The sequence below is a fragment of the Vicia villosa genome, linkage group LG1 (assembly GCF_029867415.1).
Source record: "Vicia villosa cultivar HV-30 ecotype Madison, WI linkage group LG1, Vvil1.0, whole genome shotgun sequence".
Taxonomy (NCBI): Eukaryota; Viridiplantae; Streptophyta; class Magnoliopsida; order Fabales; family Fabaceae; genus Vicia; species Vicia villosa.
The window spans coordinates 58,402,755-58,421,359 of NC_081180.1; the positions used below are offsets into that span (position 1 = coordinate 58,402,755).

The 18,605-nt window shown below is 31.7% G+C and overlaps 1 protein-coding gene and 1 long non-coding RNA gene across 2 annotated transcripts; both read left to right on the plus strand.

The window, feature by feature from the left end:
* The first annotated feature begins 8,619 nt into the window (after nucleotides 1-8,619).
* On the plus strand, nucleotides 8,620-9,208 carry LOC131643606 (uncharacterized). Its single transcript, XM_058913870.1, has one exon. The coding sequence runs from the start codon at nucleotides 8,620-8,622 to the stop codon at nucleotides 9,097-9,099; it is 480 nt and encodes a 159-aa protein (XP_058769853.1). The 3' UTR covers nucleotides 9,100-9,208.
* Nucleotides 9,209-9,910: 702 nt separating this feature from the next.
* On the plus strand, nucleotides 9,911-12,432 carry LOC131607087 (uncharacterized). The gene is made up of 7 exons (XR_009285196.1): nucleotides 9,911-10,120; nucleotides 10,210-10,843; nucleotides 11,058-11,161; nucleotides 11,231-11,374; nucleotides 11,664-11,726; nucleotides 11,867-11,935; nucleotides 12,050-12,432. It is a non-coding gene; the product is annotated as an uncharacterized LOC131607087 (long non-coding RNA).
* The last annotated feature ends 6,173 nt before the right edge of the window (nucleotides 12,433-18,605 follow it).

Genomic DNA, 18,605 nt, shown 5'->3' on the forward strand with positions numbered 1-18,605 from the left:
AGTTTTCAGAAACTTCTCACATCCATAACTCTTGATACAAGCTCAAAATAAAAAAATGTCCAACTACAAAGTTGTTCTCCTCCATGAGAGGAACAACTTTGATGTTGGAAATTTTCCCAAAAAATGTCATTTGACACGTGGAAACCAGTGCTGAAGTGGACTGCTCATCATGATTCAAAGTATCAAAAAATTTCTAAGTGTTGAAAATTTTCCATTTTTGTCTTTTTTCCAATTTTGGAAACTTTTTGTCAAACTCCCGATTTTATCCATTCTTCGACTTTTCTTGACCGATTTTCCACCAAAAGTCAATATTTGAACAATTCTTCTGATTTTGACGCAAGAAGTCAACTGTTCCGATTTTCCCGCTTATTGATGGAATTCCCGATTTAATCTCTTCTAATCAAATCCAGTCAAACAAGCACATCCATATAGTCAACCCGAAGGCTTCTCCCTCATAAAAATTCAATCCTGATTAAATGTTGACCAAAAAGTCAACTGGTTGACTTTGGTCAAAGAAAACCCTGATTTAGGAGATCAGACGATCTACAAGCTTGTACTTTTCAGCCAATACTCTGAATTGAGGTTGGGAGAAACCCTAATCCGGGAGGACCTCAAGGAATCACAGAGCCACATGATTATACCTCAGCTTTCTTATTTTCTGATCAAAGCCTTTTTGCAAATAGGGCTCTTCCTTGCTAACCTTTGATTAATACCAATGATATGAATGCATGGATATGGGCCATGACCTAAATGATGTATGCTATGAAATATGAGCCAAATAATTAAGGGTAGGACAAATTTGGGGTATGACACTTGGAATACAAATAAATCAAACATCAGAAGGAACGTATGTTCACCAAACCAAGTATGTGAAGGAACTTCTGAAGAAGTTTAATCTTCTAGACTGCAAAGAAGCCAAAACTCCTATGCATCCAACATGCATCCTAGGTAAGGATGAGGTAAGTAAGAAGGTAGATCAGAAGTTATACAGAGGTATGATTGGATCTCTTCTATATTTGACTACTTCTAGACCTGACATTCTGTTCAGTGTTTGTTTGTGTGCTAGATTCCAATCAGATCCTAGAGAATCTCATTTAACTGCTGTTAAGAGAATTCTAAGGTATCTGAAAGGTACTACTAATGTTGGTTTAGTTTACAGAAAATCTAAAGAATACAACTTAGTAGGATTCTGCGATGCTGATTATGCTGGAGACAGAATTGAAAGAAAAAGTACTTCAGGAAGTTGCCAATTTCTTGGAAGTCATTTGATCTCTTGGTATAGCAAGAAGCAAGCAACTATTGCTCTATCAACAACAGAAGCAGAATATGTCGCTGCTGCTGGTTGCAGTACACAGATGCTCTGGATGAAGAGTCAGCTAGAAGATTATCAGATATTTGAGAGTAACATTCCTATATTCTGTGATAATACTTCTGCTATATGTTTATCTAAGAATCCTATTCTTCATTCAAAAGCTAAACATATTGAGATTAAACATCATTTCATAAGGGACTATGTTCAGAAGGGTGTTATATCTTTAAACTTTGTTGATACAGACCATCAATGGGCTGATATCTTTACTAAACCCCTGGCTGAAGATAGGTTTAAATTCATTCTGAAGAACATCAGTATGGATTTATGCCCAGAATGAGAAGATGAGAAGTTCTTATGTATGAGTATCTTCTGAAATGATTGTGAATTTTTTTTAATTAGAAGTTCTGATTGAAATCTTTTAGAAATTATGATTCTGTTATTACTAACGTTTCATTGTCTAAGTTGATTCAGAACCTCTTTTAAAGCAAAACAGCTGTAACGTTTTATCTCGGGATGGTAAACCTGTCGTTACTATTCATGGATAAGCGCGCGTGCAGTTGAAGGGACGCCGACCATAGGTAACTGTGCTAGTCACCTCATTTGTCTTTATTATCTCTCCTCATGTCACGTAACATTAAATGCTATTCATCATTCGTTTCATTTTATTTTTTTTAAATACTCTTCAAACGCTTCTCCTTCCCTCATATATGTTCTCTTTTTTACACTCTATCTGTGTTCTCTTTCTCTATCTCTTTGCATTCCTCATCAAGTTTTTCTCTCTCTCTCTTCCGTTTTCGTCTCTTGCTCAAACAAGTTTTCTCTTTCTTTTAAAAATCCTAGCTCAAACCTAGCGTTCACCCTAAGCCTGTTGAAGATCTATGACTCAAAGGCGACAAATCTCTGCATATCTCGGGATGACTCTCCTAATACCTCTCAAGTCAGACCTCTTCTTTGATGTTGTTATCAACTTTCACCCAAAGACAGAAGACTTTCTTGAGTTATGGGAGGAGGTTAAGAATGATATTCTTAACTTCTATGTTAAGGGAAAGCCCCGTTTGCAACATTAGCTCTCTGTCCGTGAACTGTCCCTCTCTTCCTCTTTGGTCACTTGGATCTCTCCTACAGTGGAGGTTCTAGTCTGGAAGACAAGAGTCCACAGGGATTCTTGATGGGTTGACACAGAGTGTGTCCTGCTAGGGTGCTGTTTTTAATTTTTGTAGTCATTTCCTTTTGGGATGACTTTTTATGTATTTGCTAGGAATGTTTCTCATCTTGTTAAACATAGGAACCTTTTGTAATATCTTTTGATTATCAATGAAATGTTTCTTTGTTTTACATTCCAGTGATTTTATTTGTCGTTTTATTCATCTGAATCTTTTGAAATATTCTTTTTTGATGTTATGACAAAAAGGGGGAGAAGATAAATGATAAATGATTTGATTAATCTATCAGTTGCTGGGTAAAGCTCCCACACATTTACTAACAAGAACTGCAAGTTCTATATGGTTTAAGTGTTTTGCAGGTATAAAGAAGTAAAGAGAATCTTCAAAGCAAACACAAGAAGCAAAACCATGGAAACTGAAGCAAGCTGAGTGCTATCAAGCTTCAGAAATCAGAAGCACTGATAATAGAATTTGATCCATATTTGTCTATTTGTTCTGACAAAATTCTATTTGCTCTGATACATTATTTTAGCCTATATGGCTCTGATACATATAATGTGTTCTAATATACATTTTATGTTCTGACTCGTTCATGCTGACTTTTGTCGTTTAGTTTTTGTTCTGTAACATTTCAGGATGTAGAGATGCTCTGATGATGCTCTGGTACATTCAACAATGTTCTGATACAAATCTAGCATGAAGTGATGTTGGTAGGAATTCAAGCTCTGAAGCTATCCGAGGGAAGCAGAAATCAGAAGCTGCGAATGTTCTAAAGATCCAGAAAACTCAAGTTCTGAAGCTGTCCTAAATGGAAGCAGAAATCAGAAGCTGTGAATGTTCAGAAGATCAAAGAAATTCAAGTTCTGAAGCTGTCCTAGATGGAAGCAGGAATCAGAAGCTGTGAGTGTTCTAGGGATCTAAAGAAATTCTAGTTCTGAAGCTGTCCAATGGAAGCAGAAGTCAGAAGCTATGAATTCTCTAAAGACAGAAGCTTATATGATCGTCTCTACCGAAATAATCAGGGAAGTCTTTTATTAAAGTTCTTCGAGTATTTATTTCAGGGGGAGATTATTTATCTCAGGGGGAGATTGTTAATCTCAGGGGGAGACATATTCATATGCTTATTCTATAGCTGTGTAATTTGTCTTTTGCCGTCTGTTCTTTCTGATCGCAAATTCATATCATTTATATATGTTTTTGTCATCATCAAAAAGGGGGAGATTGTTAGAACAAGATTTGTTCTGATCAATTATCTTAGTTTTGATGATAACAATAATATGAATTTTGCTCAAGATAATATGGTACTCTAATCCAATGCAATTTCCTTTTCAGGAAATATATAAAGAGTATGCATAATTCAGCGCTCAGAAGCTTTGTCTCAAAGGGTTCAGCATGCAACATCAGAACATGGTCTGGCAAGACATCAGAAGATGGTCGAAGCAGAATCAGAACATGGGTCTATGGAAGCATCAGAAGAACAAGAGAACAGAAGCACTGAAGTTCTGATGGTATCACGCTCAGAAGCACTTCAAGGTCAGAAGATCAGAAGATGCTATGCACCAAGCTGTTTGACTCTGATGATATTCAAACGTTGTATTCACAAACATCAGATCAGAAGGAAGTACAAGTGGCAAGCTACGCTGACTGACAAAAGGAACGTTAAAAGCTACTAAAGGCTACGTCAGTAGACACAGCGTGAACAAGGCTCGAGGTAGTTGACAAAAGCGTATAACATTAAATGCGATGTTGTACGGAACACGCAAAGCATTAAATGCACTCAACGGTCATCTTCTCCAACGCCTATAAATATGAAGTTCTGATGAGAAGCAAGGTTAACGAATTCTACATCTATTCTGTGAATATCAACTTGCTGAAACGCTGTTCAAATCAAAACTCAGAATCTTCATCTTCATCAAAGCTCACTACATTGCTGTTGTAATATATTAGTGAGATTAAGCTTAAACGTTAAGAGAAATATCACAGTTTGTGATTATCGCTTTTAAGAAGCATTTGTAATACTCTTAGAATTGATTACATTAAGTTGTAAGGAACTAGAGTGATCGTGTGGATCAGAATACTCTAGGAAGTCTTAGAAGTTATCTAAGCAGGTTGTAACTAGAGTGATCGTGTGGATCAGTATACTCTAGAAAAGTCTTAGAGGGTATCTAAGCAGTTGTTCCTGGAGTGATCAGTGTGTGATCAGAAGACTCTGGAAGACTTAGTTGCTGACTAAGTGGAGAACCATTGTAATCCGTGCGATTAGTGGATTAAATCCTCAGTTGAGGTAAATCATCTCTGCGGGGGTGGACTGGAGTAGTTTAGTTAACAACGAACCAGGATAAAAATAACTGTGCAATTTATTTTTATCTGTCAAGTTTTTTTAAAGCTACACTTATTCAAACCCCCCCTTTCTAAGTGTTTTTCTATCCTTCAATCTGATGGTGCCTTTGGTTCATCTGTTCGATGCTAAAGTTGCAATTTTTGTAAATCTGGAAGAAACAACAGAAGCAGACTTTTTTATTATTTTCAAACGAAGATTAAATGAAACAATGGGAAAGAGTACCTATAAGTAGCTATTACTCTTCATTGGGCATAAAAAAATAATGAAAAATTGTTAAAAAATAAAGTTGCTACATCTTCTTTTTCACATATTATCAAAGTGGAAAAAGTCTTGCATGTCGTTCATTGTGTTATGAAAGTTGATGTTTTCTCTTGCACATTCTGCTCTCATATGTTCTCTTCTTCTCTCTTGGTCTCTATCTTGATCCCCAAATTAATTTTCCATGTGTTTTGCGGTTGCATAACGGCCTCTTAAATTTCTGACAGCCATGTGATAGAGTTGTTGATTGTAGAAGTCTACGAATATCGGTGCAAACTGTGGGGGTTCAAAATACAAGATGGTTTATAGTAGGAAGAAGATTAATTCATATTTAAATGGAGATTTAAATTGAAACAAATCATATCTTTTGGAGAGATTTATGGAACAAATAATATCCAAATATTTTTCATTATATCTGGATGAAATCAAATCAAATATCCATGAAGAAAATCATAGAATCATTATGCTTTTATGTTGTGTTTAGATGCTTTTATGCAAATTTGATATTCATCATTTGGGATTGAGTTAACAATTGCGCCCCCTTGCACGCACTACTAGAGGATATTACATGCATACATTGTTTACTCTTTCTACAACGTTTTCGTTTGTGATTTCTATTGTTTATGATTTTTCAAGTATGGATTTAATTGGTTCATGAGTTCTTAAGAAATCCCATGGAATAAAGGTGGTAGCTATTGATGGATAGAAGATGAAGAAGAAAGAAGATGGAAGGATTTAGGTCAAGTGAACTGTGCTCAATCACCTTTCATTGTTGCCTTTCTGATTAAAAATTTTAATTAGTGACTATATTTCTTGTCAATAATAATAATAATAATAATAATAATAATAATAATAATAATAATAATAATAATAATAATAATAATAATAATAATAATAATAGTTTTTTTGTTTCGTATGTTAACCTCGGGATTCATTTTAGTCTATAAACTTACAAAAAAATCATGTTGGTCTCTTTACTCTTAAAAACGTCTCATTTTAATCTTTTTCATCTAATTGGAGACATATTTAGCAATCAATTTTAAAAAAATTTTGTCACTAATTAGATAAAAATAATTAACACCATATATTTTGAAGAGTTAAAATACTAATGTAATTTATTTGTTTAAGTTAAGACACCAAAATTAATTTTGATGTTAACATACCGAATCAAAAGATATTAAATAATAATAATAATAATAATAATAATAATAATAATAATAATAATAATAAAAGAGTTTAATGTTTATTCATTTACAATAGAAAAAAATTACAATGTCGATTTTACGTTTGATTTTTAAAATAATTGAAATTAAAATCGAACCTAAGTAATTATCTAATGCCTTTTATGTACTTAGGTATCCCGATTTTTAAAGGTAAGCCTAGGAGATTACATTTTCAATACTTGGTTGATAAAATCAAATGCAAATTAGCTGGCTGGAAAGCGGTGTTACTGTCGAATGCAGGAAGGGCTCAACTAATCAGGTCTGTGATCTATGGTATGATGGTCTATTCCATCACCACTTATTGTTGGCCTTCTTCGCTAATTAAGGAGATGGAAACTTGTTTTAGAAACTTTCTGTGGTCAGGAGACGTCAACAAACGAAAACTAGTTACGGTGGCATGGCACAGGATTTGTAGACCGACTCTTGAGGGTGGTTTAAACATCAGGTCCCTAGCTACGTTAAATGAAGCGTCAAAGCTGAAAATCTGTTGGGAGATGATGAATTCAAATGAATCCTGGGCTTCAATTCTCAGAGCTCGGGTTTTACGAGGTAACGGGTGTATTAATCATCATATTTCTTCTACGTTATGGAGCGGAATCAAAACAGAATTTCTGATTGTGAAAGAGAACTCATCAATGCTGATTGGTAACGGTCGAAATACTAGCTTTTGGTTTGATATTTGGTGTGGTAACTCAACTCTGGCTGATATGTTTCACATACCTGCTGCTTGGCATGCCTTCCTAAAAGACACAGTCTCAAATTTCATTCATGAACATAACTGGGAAATTCCTCAACAACTGACAGATTGTTTTCCAAATATTTTATCTATGGCGAGTAAAGTAGTGATACCAACTGTGAATAGAGAGGACTGTTTGGTTTGGAAATTAACCAACACGGGAGATTTGTCATTAAAAGAAGCCTATTCTTTCAAAAGCAAGACCAGCCCTCAACCTCACTGGTCCAGGTTTGTTTGGAGTAAAGACATTCCCCCTGCTAAATCTTTTGTATCCTGGAGATTAATGCACAATAAGCTCCCCACGGACGAAAACCTTAAACTGCGAGGCTGCGCCATGCCGTCGATCTGCAACCAATGCAGACTTAAGGAAGAGACTACTTTCCATCTTTTTTTTTAATGTAGATTCGCTGTGAATATTTGGACGTGGTTATCAGAAGTTATTAATACAAGAATTATTATTTCTCACCCAACCGATCTTTGGAAGCTATGTGACAGGAACTGGAGTCCGCAATGTAAGATAGTGATTCAGGCCCTTATTATCAATACTGTTCATACTATTTGGAATTGTAGAAACATGCTAAGATTTCAGAATACCGCAACAACTTGGAGAAACGCGATTACTCACATCAAAGCCCATGTTCAGCTTGCCGGCACCTGGACTAATCACACTTTCCGGAACTCCTCGGATAATTTCAGGATTTTGAAACTGTTTGATATTCCAGTTCATCCCCCTCGCACTACTTTGATCAAAGAAATTTTCTGGACTCCCCCGCTTGAAAATTGGGTGAAAGTTAATACTGATGGAGCAGCAAATAACGTTTCCTCAGCTTGCGGTGGTATTTTCCTTAGCAGTACAGGTGATTTTATTGTCGGGTTTTCTGAAAATTTAGGCCTCCATAATGCGTTTTATGCTGAAATCTCTTGAGCTATGCGAGCTATTGAAGTGGCGCAACAACACCAATGGCAACTTTTATGGTTAGAAACAGATTCTACCCTGGTAGTTAAAGCATTTAACAACCAAGCATCCATCCCTTGGACTCTTAGAAATAGATGGCATAACTGCATGGCTTATACGAAACATATTAATTTTTTGGTTACACATGTGTTTAGGGAGGCCAATTCGTGTGCTGATCTGTTGGCTAATGAAGGGCTTTCGGTAGATGGTTACCAGTCCTTCATTAATATTCCACAAAAGTTATTGTCTAGCGTGATTTCCAACAAGTTAGGTCGGCCTAACTTTAGAATTACAGCTTTTGAGTGAGGGTTTGGTCTGGTCCCCCCTCCTTTTTTGTAATCATCTCTTTTACTTTTATGATATTTAACTTTATATAAAAAAAAAATATCTAAAAAAAGTATAATTGAGCAGGAATATATATGGAATGATTTAAAAGGTATGATTGACCAAATTTCTAACTTATTCAAAAAAAATCTCAAATTTTAGGATAAAGTTAGTACCTAAAATCTTTCTTTGTTGACTTTAAATAATGAAATATTATAACAATAATAGATTTAAAGGGGTCTATAAGTTCGTATATTTTAGATTAAAAAAAATATATAGTTGAAATTATTTGAAGGAATATTGCAACATGACAGAGAGAGCGAGCAGCAGTAGAGGAACCAAGGCAATGAGGTACATGAAGGCACCTTTCAAGATGTTGATAAAGGTAAAGGACATGTACATCCGCGGCATGATCCGATGTTCTACTGGCATGGCCGGTATGGAGACAACAATGGGATATCCTACGCAGCTTAACTTCCCTACTCCTGAGAGTTTCAACGTATACTCTAGAAAATCTACCACAGACGATGATGATTTCAAGGAGCTCGTAAAGTCTGCGTCGCTGAAGATCAGACAAGGTGGGAATGGCGTTGATGTTGGAGTGAAAGCAATGAATGTGCCGCCGCGGAGGAGTCGTAGTGTTGGAATGCCAACGATTAAAGAAGAGGGTGAATATGATGAGGAGTTTGAGTCTGGAGATGATGATGCAGATATCATTATGAAGGTTAATCCCATTCTTTCACAAAGTAGAACTTGTGTCGTTCGTAACGGACCAAGTATGTTTTAATTGATTTGTAAGGAAAGTGAAATGGTGTTCTCTTTATTGTAGCTGTTTTAATTTGTGAAAATCTTCATGAGATTGTTCTCTTTAGTTAGTTGGCTCAAGCTTAACCTTAGGCGGCTCAAACATATTATAGAAGTACTTTGACTTGCTTTTAGTCTGTTCGTAGCAGGGGGTGTTCGCGTAGAAGGCATTTCGAGTCGGTTTTGAGAGAAAAATTCATCTGATGTAAAGATATAATTATCTAATTTGATTGATTTGAAATGATTAGTTAAAAAATTTTGATCCAATTCAATTTTATCTTATTTAATATGGATCAATTTTTAAATATTCAAATTACAAATGATAATTTTATTATAATATTATTATTATTACTATTATTATTATTATTATTATTATTATTATTATAGAAATAAAATAAGTAATAGGTTTGAAAGATATTAAAAATTAAAACTAAAATAAACAATTGATTATGTTTAAAATAATATTAAATATAAATAGATAATTAAAATTGATAAATTATATTAAAATAAATTAAATATCAACAAATAATAAATTGACATGATATATTATACTAATAGAAATAAATAAATATTAAAATATACCAATGTGATTCAATTTAATTTGTAACGGTAAAATCAATCTCAAATCTATCATATAAGAAGAGTCTACCACTTCCTGATCAATTGGCCTATCCACATCAGCAAAACACTCCACAAAATTCCACATCAGCTTCGGCAGTTATATGATCCTCCATTAATCTGCCCTTCTATTCTTCCATTCATTCACGTTAAATTCTAGCGGTTACGTTTTCTCATTGTCTCTTTGGTTACGAACCTGATTCATCATTCATCAGCCACTTCCAATCTTCCTCTCCAATCTTCTTCGTATACAACTGTTTCTTTATTCTGATTTTAAATTATCAATTTCCCATTTTATTATTCACATCAAACAAATTTGCAGCTTCTTCGTTTAGGGTTTTGTTTCTGTTTCTTCGATTTATAACAACACATACATCACTCTTCAGGTAAGCGTTTAATCTTGATTTTTATTTTCGATTCTTCTGCGATTTCTGCGTGTTGATGTTGTTCTTCGATGTGGTTGAATATGTTGTAGATTAAAGGAGATGATGGTTGTTGATTGAACGTGATGATTGTTGTATGATTTCATTCTAAGGTGATCTTTGTTATCCTCTATTTTGTTTATTGATCATTCTATGTTTTTTGTTTCACAGGTTACTGATTTGCACGAAGTTGAAAAACAAATCATGGAGTTTATGGCTTATGGCTCCAATCGATTTTCTCGCATCTTCTCCGCTTTGACGTACCATAATTTCCCCAAATTCTAACCATCTTCTTCAATCGATCCCTTTTCTGTTTTTTTTCAAATGCCGCAAAAATTCCTCTATTCTCCTCCATAACAATACAAATCTCCATCTTTCTCAAATTCATCTGTACAACTGCATCACAATATGAATCAAACAATAAAAAATGGAAGATAATATTGTACCAAATGGAATCGTGCGGTGGAGCGGCGGCCGTAGTCAGAGAAGGGTGGTCCGCGGTTTCGTTCGATTTCGGCGACTGATAATTTATTTTTAAATTAGCCCCAAAATTTTATATCATATGTTCTGTTGAATTTGTAACTAATGTACTTTCATTTTGCAGGCAAACTTCTAATAGTGACGCTGTTATTGAGAAGTTAAGTTTGCTCGTGAAGAAATCGTCGAATGCTGATGATTGTGAAGATGGTGAGTAATGGCCTTATTTAATACGTATCGATTAAAATTTTTAATACTTTGATTCAATTTACATTTTATCAAACATTATTGTTTGTTATAAGAAATTGAGGTGTGGAAATTTCAGAAGGTGAAAATGAAATCAAACGTTTTAGTACTTTGATTTTTTTATGCAGATACTTTTGATTTTCAGGATTTTTCATTATGTTGATAATTTTCAAACTAGGGAATCAATCCATCAATTAGAGGAGAAGTTTGGGAATTTCTACTCAGTTGCTATGATGCCAAGAGTACATTTGAGGAAAGAGAGGAGATAAGGCAGTGTCGTAGGTAATTGTTTCCCCTTCTATCAATCTAAATGATCGTCGATTAGTTGTATAACTTAATTTGTATTTTCAGGGCGAAATATGCTGAATGGAAGGAAGAATGTCGTCAATTATTTTCGCTCGTGGGAAGTGGTAGATTTATCACAACACCTGTAGTTACTGACGATGGTCAACCGATTCAAGATCCAACTATATCGAGCGTCTACTGCGCAAATTAGTAAGCTCTAATCTATATATGTGATTTATTTCATTATTAATCTCTTTTTAATTAAAAGAAATGAATACTAATGGCACCACTAATATGAATCGAGAGGGTAACAACATCGGATGAATCTCTTTTTAATTAAAATTTGTCTGTTGTTGTTTGTTTATGAACCATCACAATATCATTCATTGTGAACTGTTATGACATGTGAATTGTTTCTCTTATGTACTGTTTGATTTTGTTAATAAGTATGATATCGATCATGTGTGTAAGCATCTTGTGTTTTTTATGCGCTATGCAGATGAACAGTAGTCATCCAAATGAAAAAGTCGATTCAGATTACAAAGCCTTCCCGATCATGTGTGTAAGCATCTTGTGTATTTTATGTGCTATGCAGATGAACATTAGTCATCCAAATGAAAAAGTCGATTCAGATTACAAAGCCTTCCCTCTATTTCAAAACTTTCTTTCGGCTTACATGTACTTCAATATTTTTCCTTTCAGGAATGTGGACGAGCTGGTAGAGATAGTCAGCCTACTTCCTGTGTATTATATTATAACTACAGTGACTATGTTAGTACTGATTACGACACTACTACTTGAATATAAATTTGTATCCTTTTTTGGAAACAAATATATCATTCTTATCACTTGCCAGCATCATATAAAGTATGTTAACCATTGCAGGGAATTACTGAGGGCTTACTCTAAATGCCAAAATAGTGCTAAAATTATTTCTGTTCAAAATGAATGGCTATCACAAGCACGTCAGGTTATGCTGGTGAGTTTTCCGTGCTTTTGTGATGCGTATGTGGTTTTCCATTGGAATTACAGTTATGTTTTCTTTTTATACTATAAATTAGAGTTTAGATGAGTTGGATTTTAAGATTGATCAAGGGCGACTTCAAGACTCAGAGTGTTTGTTTACAATAATTTTTGTTTTCTTTGTTGTAGAAATAGTGAAGAACTTAATGGAGGCTCATTCTGAAAGGGTATCCCGCTATTCACGATATACCAACAATTTGTTTTGGTTATTATGAATAGTATTTACCTGAGATTATGCATATTGATCGGTTCTTTGTAGTATTTTGATTTCGTTTATGTTTTGAATTTCAGTTTTTTTTACCTAAATAATATTGTTTATATGTTTCATATTTATTTCAAATTTAAAACAAATTATTAATATATGAAATTAATTGACTCATTCAATTTGTAATTATGTAATTTATTATTCATTATTTTTGTTGATACAATATTAATTTTCACTTAATAGTATTTATTTTGGAACAATTCTAATTTATTATTATTTTTCATGCACACTATTATCCATTACTCTATCACACTAACTATTTACTATTTTATTTATTATATATTTTTTAGTTCATATTTATTAATGAGTAATCCAATATTTCTTTATTTAAAATTTAATTAATTATTTTAAATCCAATTAAATTTTAAACATTCGTAGCCTAAAAAAATATAATTTTTTTTCTTTTTAAAATGCAACCTCATTATTATTACTCAAGCTAAGCACCACTAATACATAGAAAACAATATATAAAATAAATAAATAATACTCATAAATGAAATTACATAAATAATTATGTTTCAACCTTTTAATTTATTTATATTGCACATGTGTAAAATTACATATATAGAATTAATTAATTCTATTAATTTATCATATGTAACCTAGACTAATTAAATAAAAATATTTAAAAATATTAAAAAATAATAAAAACTGTTAACTAACACATTGAAAGTAGGAAATATAACACTATTATTTTTTTTCTTATTACTAATTCTAGATATTTTATCAATTAAAAATTCTAAAAAAATTATATAATTTTTACATAACTTATGCAGTAATATAATAATGTATTTATAAAAATAATTTTGCAAAACATGTAAAAATATAAATATTAAAAATATCTCTAATTTATTATGATTGAATCTGATTCAATATTTAGATATAAATTCAGTTCTTTATTTTCATTGTCTTCATTTTGTATTTAAAAATGAACGCTTTCATCAAAAGTAAAAAAAATAAATAAATGAATGCTATATATATATATATATATATATATATATATATATATATATATATATATATATATATATATATATATATATATATATATATATATATATATATATATATATATATATGCTTAACAATAATATCAACCTCCTAATTCTATTTTTATGGTAGAATTCTCTATTTTTTTTTCATAACTCAGCCTATTTATTAATAATAAATGAATCATAAATTCTAATTAACCCAATTCTATTATTTATTGTGAAATTTATTTCATATTTTATTATCTTTCCTAATTTTATTTAAAAAATTAATCCATTGAATTTTCATGATTATTTATTCAATTTTATAAAAAAATTACATTTGCGTATTGTATATTACATAGTGTACGTAAAAAAAAAATTTTAACCTCCTATTTTTTTTAGATAAAAAAGTTTTGAAAAAATTTAACATAAATCACAATTATTTATTTTAAAGAGTAATTTTGTGAAAAAATAATTAATTGGTATTAGGTTAAATTTTTTCGATCTTATTTTATTCAATATTTAGGTACAAATCCAATTCTTTATTTTCATTGACTTTTTTTTTTTGTTTTTAGAAATGAATACTTAATACCATATATGCGAAACAATAACATGAACTTTCAATTCTATAGTTTTATCGTAGTATTTATTTCATATTTTATAAAATAAAAATCAAATAATAAAACAAAATTGAATATGAAACTTTATAATTTTTGTAAGAGAATAATTTATAGTATATTTATAAAATAAAAAACAAATAATATTATATTGAAATTGATTAAAAATAACTAAATTGACCGTTGGATTAAATTTATAGAGGACATCCTCATTTATGATGTACTAAATGCATTTTATATTAATTACATTTATGGTGAGTGTATTTGGATTGATTTGATCGTATAGGAGTCTTATATTTTCTACGATGGAATGGTTGAAACATGAAATAACATTACAACGGTATAATTTAGAACATTAATTAAAAAATTTAATTTAAATATAATTTATGTTACTTTATGACAGGTTTAGTACAAACAAATTCTCAAATTTACATTTTTAATACTATTAATTTATTCTTAAAATATAAAAATTTTAATAGAGTACATTTTAATAAACTATTTATATTTTAAAATATCAATAAATAATATAAATATAATAAATTATTTATTGATACTTACTTTTTAAAGTATGTAAAATAAAGTAATTGATGTATTTAAAGTAATCTTTATTTTAAAATAATTGTTTTATTAATAAAAAATATTAAAAGTAATTATTTATTTATATTTATAATTATTAAATTAATGTAATACCCCGGTTCTTCGACACCAGATAGTATCAATTCAATTGGTTAAGCGGTGACTAAAGGACACTTTACTCTTGTTCCAACAAATGAGTAGCATTTACATCTATAATCTAAGAATAATTAAAAAGAGAGTTAATGGAGTAATTGGAATAAAAGTGACTAGTTAGAGTTGGACAAGATGGCAAACCGGTAAATATTGCATGGTTGAAGGGTAATATGGCCATTCCACCTTAAGTATGAGTGACTTAAGGGATGTTTGGCTGCATAATTTCAGAATGGAAGTAGTAGAGAGGAAGGGTGGAAACGTGAGAAGAGAGAAGAAGGAAGGTGGGAGCCAAAACCTACATGCATGAATGGAAAGCTATCATCAAGAATGAGGATCAAGTGCATCATCATCTCTTTAATCTCTCAAATCAGAATTTGTCTTCATCATCATCTTCATCAAGTCAGAATCTTCAAGCTTGAGGTGAGTCCTTAGATAGTAACTTGGGGTTTTGCATGTGGGGTTTCAAATGGGGTTTAGGGATTATGAGTGATGTATGAATTAATAGTGTTAATCATGTTAGTTCTGCTATAATCCTTGTCTACAGATGCTTCTAGATGTGTTTATGTGATACAATTTCGTTTGGACTGTTATACAAGTGTAGGGGATCATCTACAGGTTGTTTGGGACTGGTTTAGAGTTCCTAAAACGCAGAAAATTGATTCTGCATCAGAGTAATCGGTTACTGGATCCTGGGTAACCGGTTACCCTGTGTAATTTTGCGTTTCTGGGCATTTTTCATGCCAGTAACCGGTTACTGGCTTCTGGGTAACCGGTTACCCTGGGCAAAAGTGCAAAAATCAGCAAACTTCAGAAATTCGTAACTTTCGGCTCGGGTATCGAAATTGCGCAAACTTTATATCGTTGGAAAGCTAATGAAGTGTACTATCTAGGAAAATTAGCCTTGGTGCCTAAATATTATTTTTCGATATATCTGACACCCATTCAGACGAATGTGGTAAACGGAATTTTGTGAAATTTACCCCAAGAGTAATTCAGTCCTGTAGAGGGAGCTGAATACCTCTGTTGCCCTTCGAGACTTGTGAAACCATGTTGTAGAACATGATACGCATTATATTATCACTTGTATACTAGTGGTATGAATATGTAGGACAAATTTGAATGCTTTATGATGATAAATGCTATTATGGCTTGATGATTTGTGTGACAATGATCACTTGATTTATGTTTGTTCTGGTCGAACTTTCGGATATGATTATATGCATACTTGATGGGAATGATCTGGTGTATACTCATCATGTATGTTGTGATTTTGTGCATTAACGAGTACGCAATGGGAATGATCTGGTGTATACTCATTGCGTATGTCGTCATCTTTATGTCCCCCTCCACGCGGGAATGATCTGGTGTATACTCCGTGGATGGCCGCCAATGGGAATGATCTGGTGTATACTCATTGGTGGGAAGGGATAGCTGGGCATATTCACCGCTCTTAATGGGAATGATCTGGTGTATACTCATTGATCGGTATGAGATATGTGGGTACTCGATGGGAATGATCTGGTGTATACTCATCGTGTTACCAAGGAAATGCTAGTGCTTGATGGGAATGATCTGGTGTATACTCATCATGTACTGAAAAAGGCATTTCCTCTAGCAGGAAAACATCGGATGTTGGTATGGTGAGATGGTGATACCACGTAGGTAAGATCACTTGTTTATTCACCCCTAGTGATGCCACATAGGCAATATCATTAGGTCCTTACCGGTGGGCTGGTACAATCATGGTGACGTGGTTGTACTAGCAACATCATACTTGTGTGTTGTTTGTGTGTTTAATGATATCTCATTGTTTAGCCATGGGACTTCTAATGGTGATATTGTCCTTGTTGTGTATTTGTACCTGGTCGTGAGGTAAACCCCGGATCCACGGCGGATCCGTTTGATTGCATGTACCTTGTAGGACCGAGTGAACCCGTAAGATAGGGGGACTCACTGAGATTTAGTAATCTCACCCCAATCAACTTATATTTCTTCAGGTGCTGTTAGTAGCGTTTGGTCAGTAACAGGTTTGGACTGAAGACTTGGAAGTGGTGTTGGCTCGAAGATCTCGTTGGTTTTGACATTCCGCTGTGCAAGATCCATTGAAGACTCATGTATTATGCTTCTTAGTAGAATTTCATGTTGTATTTTATATGGATCTTTCTATAACTATAGCTTTTGTATGTACTCAATATCAATTTTAACGTTTCATGCATAATATACTAGTCAGTTATGTATGGGGTGTTACAATTAAGATGATTCTATATATTTTTAAGAGATTTAAGTTTTGGAAACAGTTTATGTATACATTCAATTAAATGAAAAGATTTTTACATTATTGTTAATTATGAATCATCAAATTATTACATCATTTAATTTAATTATATTTAAATGGGTTATGAATGGTCAATCTAAATAATAATAAAAAATTAAATATGAAACTTTATAATTTTTGTAAGAGAATAATTTATATTATATTTATAAAATAAAAAACAAATAATATTATATTAAAATTCATTAAAAATAACTAAGTTGACCGTTGTATTAAATTTATAGAGGACATCCTTATTTATGATGTACTAAATGCATTTTACATTAATTACATTTTAAATTATTTTCTTAATTACTTTTTATTTTCAATATTCAATTTTTTTAATATTAGTATTTTTATAACTTTTTCAAATTTAACCCAAATTTAATCTTCTACTAATACCTTTTACTGATAATTTTTTTGAATATTAACGGGAACAAATTTGAAATATTAACGGAAACACGAAGTTATTCATAAAATAACTAATATTAACGGGAACACGGACTTATTGATTAAAATAATGAATATTAACGAGAAAATGAAGTTACTGATCAAAATATTAAATATTAACCGGAACAAATTCGAAATATTAACGGGAATACAGAGTTACTGATCAAAATAATGAATATTATTGGGAACATGAAGTTATTGATCAAAATATTGATTATTAACGGGAACGTGAAGTTACTGATCAAAATATTGACTATTAACGGGAACATGAAGTTACTGAATAAAATATTCAATATTAACGAGAACATGAGTTACTAGTCGAAATATTGAATATTAACGGGAACATGAAGTTACTGATCGAAATATTGAATATTCAGGGAAAATAATGTTTATTAATCAATATATCCCATACTTTGGCCCAACCTATTGAAAAGAAATTTCTATATTTTACACATTTGTTTTTAGGACATTTACTTCTACAATAATATCTATATGGAACAAAATAACATTTTCCATATCATCTTTTATTTTCCTCAATCACAATGCGCGAAAAACAACGGGTACCCATGCAAACGCACGGGTAAGACACTAGTTTAATCTAATATAAACTGTTTTTATTCAAGAGTTCAAACACATCTAAAATTGTTTGGATTTTTTTGCATTCGATTTTTTAATAGATTTTTAATTTTAATTTATATGGTTTTAAATGTTTTAAATTTGAACACTCCTAATTACAAGTGATTTTTGTGATTTGACATGGATTAAGATTACAGGCTTTAAATTCATTTTATAAATTTCTATTTGGATGGTAAATTAATATACTAATCTATTCTAACTTATTAAAATTTAATTTTAAAATAATTCAACTTAATCCACTTATTAATTCATTTTATTTAAATCATATTTTCAATTTATGAATATTTAATTCATATATAAAATTAATTTAAAATAATTTTTCACGTAAAAATATATATAATATTTTTTAAATTCAACCGTTGGATTGAAACATAATATCATGTAGATCATACATATAAAGTTTGAGTTTAATCTATAATGATTTACTATACGATCAAGA

Bases quoted from the DNA above. Each gene is read 5' to 3' on its own strand.
- LOC131643606 (XM_058913870.1), top strand. From the start codon at position 8,620: ATGACAGAGAGAGCGAGCAGCAGTAGAGGAACCAAGGCAATGAGGTAC.